Here is a 16530-nt window from a genome sequence, read left to right as displayed (position 1 = left end):
TTCGCTGGGGGTGGTCTTTAATTTTTGGCCCTCAAATCAGTAGTTTTTAATTCTTGGCCTTCGCTAAAAGCTTCTTAGTTCCGAATTCAAAACCCCGCTCAGTTAAAAAGTTTTAAAAAATTTGCAAGGCATAAGTTGGGATTCGCAAGGCATAAGTTGGGTTTCAAACTCTGCCTCAATGTAAAAAAAAAAAAAAAAAAATGTCTTGCTGGAATTTTGCAAACCTCTGCCTTAAGGCCTAATTTTGAGGTAAGGTCCAATTTATGCCTTCTGAATCCCAACTTCTGCCCTGCGAATCTCAACTTATGCCTTACGATTTTTTTTTGACTGATCCTAAATTCAAACCCAAAACTTCTGGGTGTTAAGCAAATGACAAATATTAAAGACCACCAATTTGAGGGACAAAAATTAAAGACCACCCCAAAAGGAGGAAATCCGCTCAAAAAAAATGCCATTGCCTGTGGGTGGGCCGGCTATGGCCTCTGTTAAAGAAAACTTCCTAAGTGTAAAATTCATTTTACTTTCCAAATTTAAAGGTAAAAGACAATATACCAATGTACCCTCTAATGATGCACAAAAATGAAAGATAACATTACAAAATAATTTCTAGTTCACCATTAGTTCCTATTCAATTAATACTTACACACACCTCGTATTTATATCAAACTAAATATTTACACATATCACTTAATCATGACTAAGTAATATATATATATATATATATATATATATATATATATGTACGAAAGATATATATTTTGCGTCACCAGCTTGATGTAAACATGGCATGAAGTTTAAGAAAGTAAAGAAGATTTTTTGAATCTTATAGTCTTAAAATAAAGATGTGTAGAATGCACCAAAATGCCCGTTAATCTTGTTGTCTTAAACATGTTGTGAAAAGTCGGAATTAATGGGTTGCCAAAAAAGAAACGACACATTTTTTTAAACGGACTAAAAAGAAAAATAAGACAAACATGGCAACCATGAAATAAGGTAAAGTTTGATTGCATCAAGCTCTATTGCCGAGTATTCTGTACCAGCTCGGCCAAATCAAAGATTGCCGTAAGTTGCATCCTGAGTCTTACGAATTGGATCCTTAGCCCCTGAATTGGTGCGCAAGTGGTAAATGGAATGAATAAACTTAAATCAAAATATACATGGGTTTCACGTTGCTTTGAGTGTTGAACTTAACCCCCCAAAAAAAAAAAAAAAATGAACATAGAAGGGCGTTAGCGCAAAACCTGAGGGAAAAAAATGGTCCACAAGAAAAGTTTATGGGCCCTCAGTACAATTCTACTCTTTCCAAACGTCGTCGTTTTTAAGTTTCTGAATCTCGTTCAATCTCAATAATCTTGTCTAATTTCTTCTTCCTTCCAAAACCACATAGATCAGATTCAAAGTCTCATCTCTCTCTCTCTATCTAAAAAATGGATCTAAAATCTTGTCAGAAATTCACCATTTTAATACTTTTCTCACTCTTCCTTCATTATACTGTAAGTTTCTTCCGGTAATTGGATTTGATTGAATTGTAAATTTGTTGAATATAGTTATTTGAATGTTGAGACTTTGATGTTAGGTTGCTGATGGAACATCCTCCGTGTTTTTCCTCGACAACCCATCTCATCATTACTTCCGTGATGCTTCTTCTAAGGTATTCCGACTTTTTAACCATATGGGTATTTATTCAATTACACAAATAGCCCATTTTCTAGCTGGTATACATAGATTATACATAGTTTATATACACATATTGTACATGGGTTATACATATATTATACATCTGGTTACTATCTTTAGTTTAAGAGGTTGTTTGGGCTGCTATTTAGGTTAATTCGTCGATTTTTTATTTTTTTAAATGTATTGTGATTGTGTTAGGTAGTTATTTGTAGTGTTAAGATATTGAGATTGGGGAGTTTAGGTGCGATATAATGTCCATTTGGGCACGTGGGGTTGGTGTAATTGGAAATAAATAAGTGAATTTGATGGTGGTTATCTGAATAGAAAAGCCTAGCAACTTCAATTAGTGCATTGGAGCTAAATGTCGAAAGATATTGCAAGTCAACTGGTTTGAGATTGAGGTATAGTTGAATATAACTGTGTGTGCGTTGTGTAGATTTTAAGACAAATTATCTAGTATTAGCCCGAATGGAGCAGAACAGGTTTAGATGATTCAATCGTGTGCTTTTTTGTTCTGTTGTGATTGGTTAAGGCAGTTATTTGTAGCATCAATATTGAGATTTGGGAGCTTAGGAATAATATTTTATGTCCATTTGGGCACGTGGGGCTGGTGTAATTGGAAATAAAGAAGTGAAATTGATAGTAGATATGCGAATAGGAAGCCTAGCAACTTCAGTTACTGATTTGGAGCTAAATGTCGAAAGATATTTGCAAGTCAACTAGTTTGAGATTGAGGTACAGTTGAATATAAAGTGTGTTTGCCTGGTGTGTTTGATTAAGACAATATAATGTGTGTTTGATTTTAAGACAAATTATTTAGTATTAGCCTGAATAGAGCAAACGGGTTTTAGATGATTGATATAGTCGGTTCCAGTTATTTTGGAATTGAGACGTGGCTGATTTGTTGATTGATTGGTTGCAACTAGCAAGTCAACTGACCTAAAAATAATGGATCGGTGATAGATTTAGCTCTTTCCTCTGGCTTGATTTAACTTGGTTATGCGAATCTCATGTTCCGTGGCTGACTGATCCTAAATCAGCGTCAACATCCAGTAGAGATTTGTGAGTAAAAATTTGAGATAAAATGGATGATCCTGCTCAAGGTTTTATGTCTTCAGAAATGATTAATATGTTTCCTAAGAAGGATCATGAAGTTTACTGTCCTTCAACAGATTTTTTTTTCTGTGTACATGACCATATCTTCATGACATTCACATGGTGGGTAATATGTGTTAGCTTAATGTACAGCAACAACATACCCAGTGGGATCCCACAAGGGGGGTCTGGGAAGGGTGAGGTGTACGCAGACCTTACCCCTACCTTGTGTGAGGTAGAGAGGCTGTTTCTGATAGTCATAGACACTAGGCTCAAGAAAAGCGTTTTCAAAAAATAGGTTTGACAAATACAGGAGTAAAAGCTATGGTGAAAATACTGTAGAAAAGAGAAGTACTGATAACAAAAATAATAAAGATAACCCAAGTAAAAGAAACAACAGTAATAATACAATTGGAAATGTGTTAGCTTAAAGTAAATGAAGTAATGTTAGAGAGCTTATAGATAGAGCAATTGAGTGAACTAACCTTAAAGATCCACTATTCTAGCATTGTCCATTGTTTGTGGTGTGATATACTTGCATAAGCTAGTGAGGTTGATTTATTTCTACCATATTCTCGAGATTGTAGAACTTTATAGCAATATACCGTCACATCTGGACATTTTTATTGGGCTATGAAAACATAGAAATGGCTAAGTATAAGAAAATATTAACTCATCAATTACTGCCGTTTGGTCATCTCATTCAGATTCGCGAAAGAGATTTGCAAGTAAATGAACATGAAATACAGTGGGTCATGTTTTTCAGGGCATATTTTCACAAGATGAGAACATAGTTTGGTCAAGTTGACTAGAAAGCATAAATTTAGAATCATTCCGTTATTAATGTACATGAAGACACTGACCCAACAAGACTATTAAGACCGCTTAATCACATTTTAAAAGCAGTTTAATGCATGTTATTTATGGGATCATCGAGTAATGATGTATTAGAAAACAAATACACATCAAATAGGCAGACCCTAATTCCAGAAGGCTCCTTCCTTGGCTGGCTATGGGGAAGGCAAATATAGACAGCCTTACCTCATTGGAGAGGCTGGCTCCAAGATTCAAACCTTAGTCACCAGTAGAAACGTAGAGCGGCTCGACGTTGTTCTGAGGTTCGCTTTCAGCACAACCATAAAATACCCAAAAAAAAAAAAAAAAAAAAAAAACCTCTCCAGCTAATATTTTAGTATTCCGCTGCAATTATTATCTTCGGAATTTAGACTCTGGGAATAAGTGGTATTATCTACACAATAAGACACTGCTTCCTTAGTTTCTAATATTCTGAGTTGCTCTAGACATTTTGTTTGAAGTTACACATCCATTTTTCCCATACCACCGTAGTTTAATTTTTTCTATTGACTAACTGTATAATTGCCTTTTGGGCACAGATAAATTCCATGTCTCTTTCCGAAGTTGGTGCTACTGTATCAGTCTTGCTTGGGTTTGCACCTCCTGTTACTCTCTCCTCTGCTAGTTCTTCGAAGGTAGGAAAGCTGAATCTTATAGTAGCAGATCTTTTGACTTTAAAGAAAACTATGCATCATCAAATGTTTATATTGGTTGCAGTTGAATGAGGTACTCGCACCAAATCCATTTGATAGGCCGCGTTCTGTCCTCATTGTAGAAGTTACAGGAGCTGAAGGTATGCCAGCTTGAATAAATATACAGTATCGTAGATTAACATACCAAGTTCCTCTCGTCCTCCTTCTCTCTCTCTCTCCCTCTCTCTGTATGTGTGTGTATGTGTCTTCAAGATAAATTGTGCTTATTGATGCCCTTTGCTGTAATAGGTGTTTCTATTGAGGCTCTTAGAAGCAATGTGGTAAACGAAAATAGAGCTGAAATTCAACTTCCAGGTAGTTGCCTTTTACTCTTATACATGTTGTAAGGTGTTTTACTAGCTTGATATGTTAATTACTTGTAAAAATAAAAAAAATAAAAATAAAAAAGAGAATTAGGTTGGTCTGTGTTTAATTAATTTTACATTTATGCAGATGCAGATGAAGTTTCTCTTTTTTCACTGGATGAACCAAAAACAGATGCTGAATATTCAGACAAAGAACTGAGTGACTTTGTGAGTGCCTATTAACAGTTGCATGGTTATCTTTTCATGTTTATTAACTTTAAGGTCATTCACTCATGAGAGGTTTGACTTGTGTAACCAGGCATCATGGTTGAGTGGTTCTTATGTGAATGGAGAGCTGACAATCCCCTCGGAGAATGACGCAAATTTGAAATTTCAATTGTCAAAGGTACTTTTTGAGGTTTAACATCCTCTACTGACTTCTTTTATGGTGGTTTTTCCTATTCAGCCTAATTTATTGATGGTCCTTTTGTTGTTTGTGGCACAGGGAGTAGATAGGGAGTTTGTAACAAGTCTTGTTTCACTCACCCGTAAGATTCAAAGAGCAATGGAGACGCACCAAGATTTGTCTGGAGCTGTGCACCGTCCTTCTGAGCTAATTTCCGGAAAATTTGATGGCCTTAAGGTTATAACTCAAATAGTTGAATCCTGAATTTACTTCGAGAAGTTATTTTTCTTTTCCCCCAAATTAAGCTTCAGTGCATACATTTTTTTTTTTTACAAAAAATTAGCTTTAGTGCATACATGATACATCTCTTATATTTTAAAGTAAGAATTTAAGAACATCTCTTTCAATCTTATCTTTCTCTCTTAACATTTTCCATTTTTAGTCAGGTGCCATACTAATATACTTTTTGTCCCTTTTGTTTCTAATTACCCCTAGTGTCTAATCTCTTTCTTGCTGTACTGGACTGTCTGTATAACATATTGCCATAATTTCTGATGTACTAATTGTTCCTTGAATATTAATGATAACCTTGACTTCCAATTACTGATGTTTAAGCTCAACACCTCTCATGAGTTAATCGTTCTGTTTTGGTTCGAAGGAACTGCCAATAATTATACAAGTGTCAGATGAACTCATCACCCCCAAAAGAAAAGATTAAACCAGTTCCAGATGATCATGAATGTTTTTTATTGTCTTGTCATTTGTCTGGAAAAGGGAAGTTCCTTTTCTACATTGGTTGGAATCTGAAATATTTGACCTTATTTAAGATACATATAGGAGGCGAACGTGAAACGTGTTATACAGGCCATACCAGCTAAATTAATCTTTTGATTTTTTGTAGGCTCTCAAAGAGCATTATGGAGCAGAAGGTGTTGCTAAAGGAACTAAATTGTTCAGTATTGTGATGTCGAAGATGTTTGATTCCTTGAGTGAAGCCTACAAAGGTTAATTTTTTGTTCTCTGGTTTTGACAAATTTGATACAAGTTTTAGCAGCTTCACCGATTTCTGATATCTGTATTTGGTTTATGTTACAAGAGTTGAATTTATCCATCTAGATTACTCTTGACACTTGGAGCTGCATTTCAAGAAAACACTGGCACTTCTTAAATGGAAAAAATATATGCCGTAATTAGGAGAAGAATCTGTTCCTTTTCTTCTTTTCTGATTCACGTTAAAGTCAACGCTGTTTTACTCATGCAGGTCAAATTGTTGGAGTCATTGTCTGTAACGAAACACCTTCAGTAGCAGGGTCATTGTTCAATGTCGTTTTCACTTCTCGGCCATCTGCCCGCTGGCTGGAGGAAGCAAAAGCTTTACCCAATGCAACTGCTATTGAAGAAATTATATTGGTTAGACGAACTGTTGCATGGATTACAGGAATCTTGCTCATAATTGCCACTGTATTAGGAGTAAGTTCTTACTGAAAAAATGCTAATGCATTTCAATGCTTCAATTTTCACAATTGAAAGAACTATGCACATTTATTTTTAGGCTCTTCTGTAACATATTATCATGTCTTCTTCTCATTTTTCTTGTACATTGTTTTTCTGCAATCTCATGGCATCTTTAATTGGATGCAGATTTACTTCCTCTTCAGCATGCCACTCACAAGGGACACCCTTCTTTATTCTAACGTGAAGCTCGACTAGAATGTTAGAGCTGCATTAAACCTTCGGGACATCAGTGGTGCAATCTGCCCAATGATATTGTACAATTGTGATTCTCTCTCATTCCTGTTGTTTAAATTATATTGCCATTGCCAAAGACCAACTTATAGCTGTAATAAAGCTGGTTTTGCTTACCGGGGTTTTCATGACACTAGCTGTTTGTAGCAGTATATATGGGGAATTATTCATGGATGCAAATGAGTAGGGGCTGTTGTAGCGAAAACGGGTTGAGAGAACAGATTATGTTTTTGCTAGTATGCATTCATTTAGGTTCTGGTATGATGTTTTGATTTGTTGTATTCAAAATGATATTGGAAAGTAGTGGCTGCTTTAGTATTTTTGTCATGAATAAGATTTCAAATTTGGGTCATTGACCTTGTGCTTTTGAAGCCCGAAAATCAGAAGCTTCTAGACTTTTCAATCTCGAACGATACTTAAGTTATCTTTAACAGCTTGGCTATATGAAATGTTAATGTATATGGATCTTTCTTAATGGCTTTTACCCCTTGCCCTTCTACTTATAGGACACCAAACAAGGACTCGTGAATTGAAACCATCGTACTGAGGTTCCTTGTTCGTTTTGAGAAAAGTAAAATAAAGGAAATTGGAAATTATTTCCCCTTCTTTCCTCCTTCTTCACCTTCTAAAAGCAGTGTTGATAGTCAAGTTAACCCTTCTATTTTGTGGGGTATAAAATGAGCTTTAATGAAGAAGTGGGAATTTAATTTCAACTTATTTGAACTGAGGCATAATTATCGTCCTTTTTTTTTAACGAATGCACGAGGTCAATGTGGATTGCGTTGATGATCAAGTAACTTCACCATGTATCACTGGATATTCATTACAAGTTGAACAAATCATCACTAGCATCAACATATAAGTAGCAGAGGGAAGATCTGCTTGTAGTTCAAAATCAATCTCAAGATACTACATACAAAAGAAGAAATCAAGCGTAGTAGAAGCTTGTTCAACCTTGTGCCACGACAATCTCAAGATACTACATACAACAGATATTCAAGGGAAGGAAAAGCTTGTTCTGAGCTTCGTCTGCATTCAAGCTACAGAGACGACAAAGTGGGATATGCAATTAGCGAACATAGAGAAGTCACTCTCAATGCACATGGAACAAAGAATAAACATTGAGGACACGGAAAAACCATGCTTCGTCATTTTGGTTCATGCAGTCAGCAGGGGATAGATTAATTGTTCTTAACATCAGCTTTCATTTCTTAAAATCTCAAAAGGTACATATCAGTTAACCAAGCACCCCATGATATGTCATATGACAGGTAAAAACAGTTTAGATGTAAGCAACAAGGAAAACCACCAAAATGTTCTAAGAGTGGGATTTTCTTTCTTCAGGATTCCCACCAATTCCTTGGATCCCTAGTCTTAGAGGTAAAGAAAGTTCTCTGACTAATCTAATCTACCGAAACAGAAGGCAGAGTTCCCTTTCCTCTAGTATCAATAATAAAGAATACATGCAGTTCAGTCATCCACTGCTAATTCAATTCACCCGCTGCAAAAGCTCTTAGAGGGACGACACGTCCCGTCAACACATTGCTCAAAAAGATCTACAATGTCTAATGTCATTTACTTTGAGAGTAGAAGACACCAAATACCACAACCAAATAACTGTCGTCACAAAATTATTTTATGGAAATATGCAAAAAGGAAAAGGGAAAATAAAATCTCCAAGCAGATGCGGTGTAAAGAAGTTCCTAGAATATGAAATGTCTTTTTTTATATTTTTCAAAGAAACAGAAAAATGTATCAGGTGGAACACTTACAAGTCATTAGCTACACCATTGTCATTCATGTGTGCTTTCGCAACCTTCATTCTTGTTGTGTGCTTGGTTCGTTTTGTAAAAGGGGCCAAACTAGGCTTTCAATGTAGATGTTTGTTGCGAAACAGGTACGAACCTCAGCAACCTTTGTATATCTGGTCGATTCATCCTCTGGATTGTGTATCATGAGAGTTGATCCAATAACAAGCAATATTTCACCTTTTTTTGACATGCAAAGAGTTGGAGGAAGCAAACGAGAAAAATAAGGATTCTCAAGATCACTAAGATATTTGATGGTATACATTTTTATCCAAGACTCTTTAACCCCATACTCTTTCATAACCCACACATCTGTGTGACTACTCATATAATTACAACAGACAGAAAGATCACTTCTCAACACTGCCAGATGCAAAAGACTATATCCTTCTCCATAGCAGGACTGCTCAACCTTGCCCCATTTCTCATCAGCCAAATCAATAGAAATGATGTTCCAGTCATCATCATTCGTAGCCCAATGAAGCTTCCCATTTGCAAACTTACCCGCCTGAGTGGATCGCATTCCACCTTGAAAATCCCCAACAACAGTTCTCCAGTAATCACTCTTTAGACTATATATTTTGACCTTAACAGGATCCAAACTTACATATGTGCAATCATAAAACATAACTAATACTACCTTATAATCATGATGGGACTCATCATATCCAAAACCATATTTAGAACAAACAGGTGTACCGATAGGTCTAGCATCAAACAATTTCTTGAACTTTCTAATTGATGGATTCCATAGAAACAAGTCAGTGTCCCCAATGGCAAGACAAATCAATCCATTGATCGAACCCACAACCAAAACATTTTCTTGGGGGTAGGGTTTTTCATGGGATAATCCAAGTCAAATGCCTCAGTCACAGAGTCACTACTAAGTAAAGATCTAAGAGAACAATCCTTAAGATTGTAAAAGGCGTCAACACCACTCAACACAAGCCTGTGGTGTGTGTGATCTTTGTTATTAGCAGATACGGGCAGAATAGGGATTTTCAAGATTGAATCTTGAATTGAAGTTGATGGAAGTTGAGAATGGTTAATGGGTTTGCTTTGTTTTGGGTGTTGATAGAAGGCTTCATCTTCCTCAAAATCCATTTGGGTAGGCACAAATTTGAGCTCTTAGAGTTAGGAACTTCACAACTATGATTGCTTTTACTTTATCTCATTTGGTGCCTATGCTACTCAATACTTATAAAATAGACAAAGGTGTAAATATAGCCTCTAACTTGCAACTTTGCGATTCAGAACAGATATATTTCTGATAAAAAAAAGTGGTGCATATATAATATTGCTGACATAAATGGTGTAAATATATTCTTTTCACTGATTCTTTTTAAAAAATTATTTAGCTTATTTTTTAATTAAAAAAATTCATGTGACTTTAAAAAATAAGTCTACCCATTTCTTTTGAGTAGACCTGTTTTTTTTAAAGCCACGTGATAATTATTTTTTTCCTTTGGTGGGTTGGTCTGATTCGTTTAAAAAAATATCGCTGTGGCTTACCAAAAAAATAATAGCATGTTTGGCTAAACTTCTAAAATTAACTTATTTTGAAAAATGCTTTTCACAAAAGTACATTTTACTAAGAACCAATTTGTGACTGGCCAATTAATTTTAAAAGCACTTTTAAGCAGCAGTTAGTATTTGGTCTAACTTTTAAAAGTGATTTTAAGTGTATTTTTGTCAGAATTGCTTTTCAAAAAAGTATTTTTTTTAGCTTCTGAAAAACATCCTCGGCTACTTCTACTCTCTAGAAGCACTTATTTTCTCCTAAAAACTTGACCAAACACCTCACTCTTTTAAAATAAGCACTTAATGAGAAAAATAAAATATTTTTAGAGAAAAATAAGCTTGGCCAAATGGACTATAAGTCTGGTCACCGCATAATAGGCACATGACAGCTAAGTTACTCGGCCTCTCCTAAAATATGGCCACATACGTGTTGAATTTTTCAAAAGTAGAATATTTTTGAAAGATCCTGTATGAGTACAACAACACTTTCGAAGAGTTCGAGTAACTTAGCTCGTTACGGCACTAGTTTAGATTCCCGCCAGCTAAAAATATCTCTAATTAGTGTTTTCCTATAAAAACCGTTATAACAAAATAAACAGAACAAAAAAAAATCTCTTTTAACAGTACACAACCATCCATGGCATCTTCATTACCACTGAGTTTCCACATCATCCACAACAACAACAACAATACACCAAAACCCCTCTCTCTTTCACAGTATATTTCAAATACTTCATTTCTCTCAGCACACTCCTCCTCAACATCATTGGTATCTCATCATATTTGTTATAGTAACTTGCCGGAAAGGGAGGAATCGCGATGGTTAAGGGAGGAGCAACGGTGGTTGAGGGAGGAACAACGCTGGTTAAGAGAAGAGAGACGCTGGGAAGAAGAACGAGAAGCTTTGTTGCTTCAAATTAAGGAATTAAAGCTACGTTTAAAGGAGATTGAGAATAATAATAATCTTCTTCCAGAAGCTTCTTCTTCTGTATCTGACACTGTTGCTAATATTGCTAAGTTATTGCAGGTAACATACATAACATGGATTGGATTTAATTTGAATTTGGGAAGAGGAAATTGTTGATTCACTTATCCACACTATATCCAAATGCCCTAAAATAATACTTTCCTACGTTCATTTTTACTTGTTCAATATACTAAAAATAGATGTCCACTTTTACCTGTCTAGTTTGGAAAATCAAGACATAATTTATGATTCTATAAGCATTTTTTTTACCCTTATAGTTACTCGCTCTGTCGTAATTTATGTGATACTTTTCGCTTTCTGAGATTCAAACAACATGAACTTTATGTACTTTTTTTACCAAATTGATATGAGAAATATGTTGCAACTTATAGTACTTTTCATGTAGTTTTCAAATATATATAAATTTTAATCTTAGCATATTGAGTTAATCTAATACAATTTAGCTTCAAAGTTTAGTCAAATTGAGTCTGAAAAAGCGAAAAGTATCACGTAAATGCTCTTAAGGGATGTGCTGAGTCCAACATGGACGGAGGGAGAAAATGAAGTGAAGTGAAATGATTAGAAAATATGTACAATTTGGTTTGGATTATTACACCTGATTTAGTTTGTTCTCTTATTGACCGGTTTTCTAATCATACTTTGAGGTTAAAAACTTAACTGTTTTGCTTCAGTAGAATTGATTATTCAGAAATAATGCTCCTTTTCAGTGAAATATCTTATGACATTAAGCTAAATATTTGGTCAATTGACGATAATAATAATGGCTGTTTGTAGCAACAATGTTGGAAGTGTAATTTCTTTGATGATTGAATCAATATCCAAAAAAAAAAAAAATACAGGCTCACTAGTCTATGATTGTTTGATTAAAATGTGAATGCCTACATAACTAAGTATACTCTTTAGAAGTGTGATCATGTTTTCTAAACTTCATTAGCATCAAAAAATTATGCTTTTGAGGCTTTTAGTGCCTTTGTTTCCTTTTAGAAAATCAACTTGGAAAGTGTTCCCTTTCTAATAAAGTTCCACAATTTCATGAGTTTCTGAGATTAGTAAATGACTGTCTTTCGGTAATTTGTTCTTCATTTGATTGATTCATGGATCCGGGTAAATTTGTTACTTTTGCCTTGAGAGTTTAAGAAAACAAACACAAAATGCAAAGATTATCTATTCTTTGGTAAGCTTTTTCTTTTTTTTTTGGTAAATTGATACTTTGCTGAGGGTTTCGGAAACAGCCTCTCTGCCACACAAAGGCAGGGGTAAGGTCGTACATCCTACCCTCCCAGACCCCAATTGTGAGATTACATTGGGTATGTTGTTGTTTGTTCGTTTGTTTGTTTATACTATGAAATTTTTGAACAGTTCTATAATAGTGCACACATGAAAACCTTATTTATATGTTTATGTTTCTATTTTGGTTTTCTAGCTGCTGAAGGAGGGTGAGCTGGGAAAGAATGTACATGTGATTGCAGAAAGTGGGTCGATTGCTTTGCCATTAGTTTTAGAAGCAGCAAAGCAAAATGAGGTTATTGTCAAGGAAGAACCACAAGAGGAGAAGGTGATAAGGGAAGTCCCTAAAGAATCAAAAGGAGAGGGTAAAGAAGTCAAGAAGAGAAAGACTTTGAAAAAGGGATCTGAAGGAGATGAAGTTCGACTGTTGCAGGTCTGCTAACTTAGAGTTACCATGTCTTTTTGTCGCATTAACTTGGTTAAAATTCAATGCTTTTCCTGCTTGTTCGATTGATTCTTTGCTTTCTATTTGTATTTCGACATATACTAGTTGTATGACATAACTAATGCAGCGTTTCAGTTTAAAGAACAGTATAAAAATAAAGTGTGGTCTTAAAAAAAACTTATTAAGAACCTGAAAGTAATGAAAACTACGCGGAAATAGTCTGGTGAAGTTAGAAATTTTGATAAGGGTGTTCAAGGATAATTTCAAGGTCTAGTATATATGTATGAAAAGTAACATTTGACCTATATACATAGTATAATTTTTCGTTGAAGGGTGTTCGACTGATCCCCCTTCGACATGCATAGCTACGCCTGAGTAATGAAGTGTGATAAGAGATTTTGCAAGGATTTTTCTGGGTACAGCTGCAGAAAACCCATTATGGAGACTTCATTTATGGGCGAATTGAACCTGAAAATTTTGAACCTGATTGTTCATTTGCGCTATACTTGCATATTCTTTCTTCCTTCAGCAGAGCTCATCTGTAATATGGTCTTCACGTGACAAGTTTCCTTCCAACATCAACAGACTGGTAGTCCTTATACCACTATCACCAAGTAGTCCAAGAGTACGTAGGATATTATGAGGATTAATTGAGCTTAGTTCGTAGAAAGCTTAAATGATAAAAAATGCTATTATCCTAAATATACATCAACACCAAAACCATAATATTATCTGATGGTTACTTTCCATTTTTGGTATCGTTATAACTCTCTTGCTTCACTGCTTTGGTTAATCAAGCTAATTTTAATGAGGTACGATGGATGTGGCGCAGAGGATAGCTAACTTCCTGTTTCTTAGCTGTATAAATTAGTGATTACAGAAAACTGTGTAAATTCAGAGTGACTTCATCCCTGTGGTTAACTTCATAGTAATTTCTCTGAGTGTTGTGAACTTCAAGCACTTGCCTGAAATTTGGATTGTGTTGGATCACATGAACACATATGTTATGGTTCATTTTCATTGATTAGTTCTTGATCTGCCTTATTTACTTAAGCAGCTTTCTCTCCTATGTGGTTACTTTATTCTTCTAACTAAATGCATCCCTTAATTCCGTTTTCCCTTTTAGGAACAATTGTTAAAATTGGGCTTTTATTGTGGCGAGGAAGATGAGGAATTCTCCATCTTCTCTAGTGGGACAGAGCGTGCTGTGAAAACTTGGCAGGTTTGTTGTAAGCTCCATTTTTAAACCGGGAAGTCTCAAATTATATTTGGCTTGGCTATGGATAAAATACAGATGATTCATATTTCTCTCTTATCCATCTGAGCAGTCTTCATGTGGTATCCGAGAAGATGGCATTATGACTTCTGAACTTCTTGAAAAATTATATATGGTGCAAAAGATTGACGGGGTGAAGGAAAATCCCAAACAACCAGATGTAGCTGAAGCAAAGGTGTGTTATCTCTTTTGACATAACAGATTTCAAAATATCTTGGGCTCCTTACAGATGTTGAACTTGAACCCGTTACTGATAGCAGATGTTTGGTTAATCTTTGTCTAAGTGAAGAGGTTTATCTGACTCCATTCTTGAATATAAGCTGTGGCCCTGTATGAGCTTTCTTCCATGAGATATTGTTAGTTATGAAAGAGAAGAAATTGCAGGAAAATACTTATGAGTAATGAAAGAATAAGAATACTAAAGGAATGAAGAACAAGAAAGAAGAGTGCTTATGAACTGAAGTTGAAAGTTCGATGTACTTTCACTGCAATCGAAGACTACAGTTTATAATAGAATACAAACTTCAAAACCTATAGAACAGCAATAAACTGCTGAAATAACAAACTCTTAAAGACTGGGAAATACTATTTATTCAAAATTCAAATAGAAATCATCTTCCAAAATACTAGGTCTAACTAGTTGACTGGGTACAATTTAATAAAATTACTGCAGAAAAAAGATTTGCAGTTCTAAAGCAAATATTCAACAGACCGTTTCATTATTGTTTCTTGATGTGTCATTCATAGAGAATCTTAGAGAGATGTAGGTATTACAAATTCTAATATAGCAGAAAATCAGAAATCTAGGGATAGGAAGTGAAATTTCAGTAGTTGCATGGTCATAGATTGAAGTCATTATTAAAATTATGCATTTTTCTATCACGGAAAGAAATTATATTGACCCATTCGTTGCCTTTGACAAATCACATCTGCATGGAAAATTAACCATTGTCCAGACCCCACTTGTGGGATTACACTGGGTATGTTGTTATTGGTTGAATCTAGTTTTTGCCGCTGTATTGCCATCGGTTGCTAAATTCAAGGACATTTTCCGTGCCTTGAAATTTAGAAATGGCTAACGCATTGACCATAATATGTTCTTTCCACCTCAGGCTAGGGCAAATGGTGCTCCAGTTGCAACTATCATGGAAATAGAGGAAGTTCAGCAGACAACTGTGAAAGAAGATGGTGTGTCTGAAACTGAGGTGTCCCACCATCGAGTCTTTCTCCTCGGAGAGAACCGATGGGAAGAACCTTCCAGACTTACCGCAAGTAAGAAACAGGCGAAGACTACTAGTGGCAGTACCACCACGAAGTGTCTTACTTGTCGTGGAGAGGGCCGCTTGTTATGCATGGGTATATACTCTGTCCCTCTTCTCGTCTTTGCAACTTTTACTAGTACTAAGTTTGGAAGAACATGAAATTCCTTATTCAAATGAAATAATGGAAGGATAGTTCAAACCTTCTCATGATGCTGCCCCCCCCCCCCCCCCCCCCCGCGAACATCTTACTATGCACTCAGTCCGGGTAGAAGAAAGATCATTGTTATTGGCATTATTGTTATTATCCTTTTTTGGAGACTTAGCTTCTCATAAATGATACTCCAAAATTGTAATTAACAATGTCAAACAAGTGAGTACTCGCTGTGTTTGGTGATAAACTACTTCTTGAATAATGTGATAGCAACTCCGCCAGTGAGTTTGCTCGCATTGCCGGTCATAAACCCAGATAGAGAAAGGTCACATAGATAGAACAACAAACATAAAACTAGTCAACTGATGACGAATATGCACACCATAGAATACTTTGTTTTGTTGTTGTGAAGGCAAACTAATGTAAGTTTGCCCCAAGATTATTATTTATTATAGCAGTTGAAAGGTCAAATCAAGGAGAACATTTGTCACTTGATAAATTTTGACCATAAGCAGATCAGTATGATTCGGTTAATGTGATTATCTGTTCCCGTGGCTAACATGAGCAGCTTTGTGTGAAAATCTTTCCGTTTAAAGCCATCATCTGTTAACATACATCTATTTTTTGTGCAGAATGTGATGGGACTGGTGAGCCAAACATTGAGGAACAGGTTAGATGACTCTGAAAGCTTTCCATAACTGTAGTATTTATGGCTATTTTTAATTTTATCAGCACTTGCTTGAGAAACTTATCCTGGAATCTTATGCAGTTTATGGAATGGATAGATGAAGGAATGAAGTGTCCCTATTGTGAAGGCCATGGATTCATAACTTGCGATGTTTGTGAAGGCAAAAAGATAATGCAAGCGTAGTGGATATATGTGCAGTTGTATATTAATCCCAGAACTTTTGATTTTTCACCTTTGATATTAGATAGACCAGAGGTAAATTGTATACATGGATATTTGAGAGAGGCCAGAAAGAAAAAAATTTGACAAATTTCATTTTGATGATGGTGTCACGCATATTATGTGAAACAAAACTAAGAGACAACCTCCATGGTTTTGGTGATAAACA

General features: G+C 35.4%; 3 protein-coding genes across 3 annotated transcripts; 2 read left to right on the top strand and 1 right to left on the bottom strand.

The window, feature by feature from the left end:
- Positions 1-1358: 1358 nt before the first annotated feature.
- Positions 1359-7128, top strand: LOC132060534 (uncharacterized). Its single transcript, XM_059453573.1, has 11 exons — positions 1359-1493; positions 1577-1651; positions 4167-4262; positions 4345-4420; positions 4569-4634; positions 4773-4852; positions 4944-5030; positions 5130-5267; positions 5932-6034; positions 6292-6500; positions 6672-7128. Exons 1-11 carry the CDS (start codon positions 1428-1430, stop codon positions 6738-6740), a joined length of 1065 nt encoding a protein of 354 aa, XP_059309556.1. The 5' UTR covers positions 1359-1427; the 3' UTR covers positions 6741-7128.
- Positions 7129-7565: 437 nt separating this feature from the next.
- On the bottom strand, positions 7566-9688 carry LOC132061091 (F-box/kelch-repeat protein At3g23880-like). The gene is made up of 3 exons (XM_059453964.1): positions 9402-9688; positions 8682-9318; positions 7566-7685 (listed from the first exon to the last, which is right to left on the bottom strand). Exons 1-3 carry the CDS (start codon positions 9686-9688, stop codon positions 7566-7568), a joined length of 1044 nt encoding a protein of 347 aa, XP_059309947.1.
- Positions 9689-10703: 1015 nt separating this feature from the next.
- On the top strand, positions 10704-16462 carry LOC132060362 (protein disulfide isomerase pTAC5, chloroplastic). Its single transcript, XM_059453423.1, has 7 exons — positions 10704-11132; positions 12517-12753; positions 13892-13987; positions 14094-14216; positions 15154-15397; positions 16087-16124; positions 16224-16462. The coding sequence occupies exons 1-7, from the start codon at positions 10743-10745 to the stop codon at positions 16323-16325; spliced, it is 1230 nt and encodes a 409-aa protein (XP_059309406.1). The 5' UTR covers positions 10704-10742; the 3' UTR covers positions 16326-16462.
- The last annotated feature ends 68 nt before the right edge of the window (positions 16463-16530 follow it).

The sequence above is a fragment of the Lycium ferocissimum genome, chromosome 1 (genome assembly GCF_029784015.1).
Source record: "Lycium ferocissimum isolate CSIRO_LF1 chromosome 1, AGI_CSIRO_Lferr_CH_V1, whole genome shotgun sequence".
In the NCBI taxonomy this organism is placed as follows: domain Eukaryota; kingdom Viridiplantae; phylum Streptophyta; class Magnoliopsida; order Solanales; family Solanaceae; genus Lycium; species Lycium ferocissimum.
This window is presented reverse-complemented; position numbering and strand designations above follow the sequence as displayed.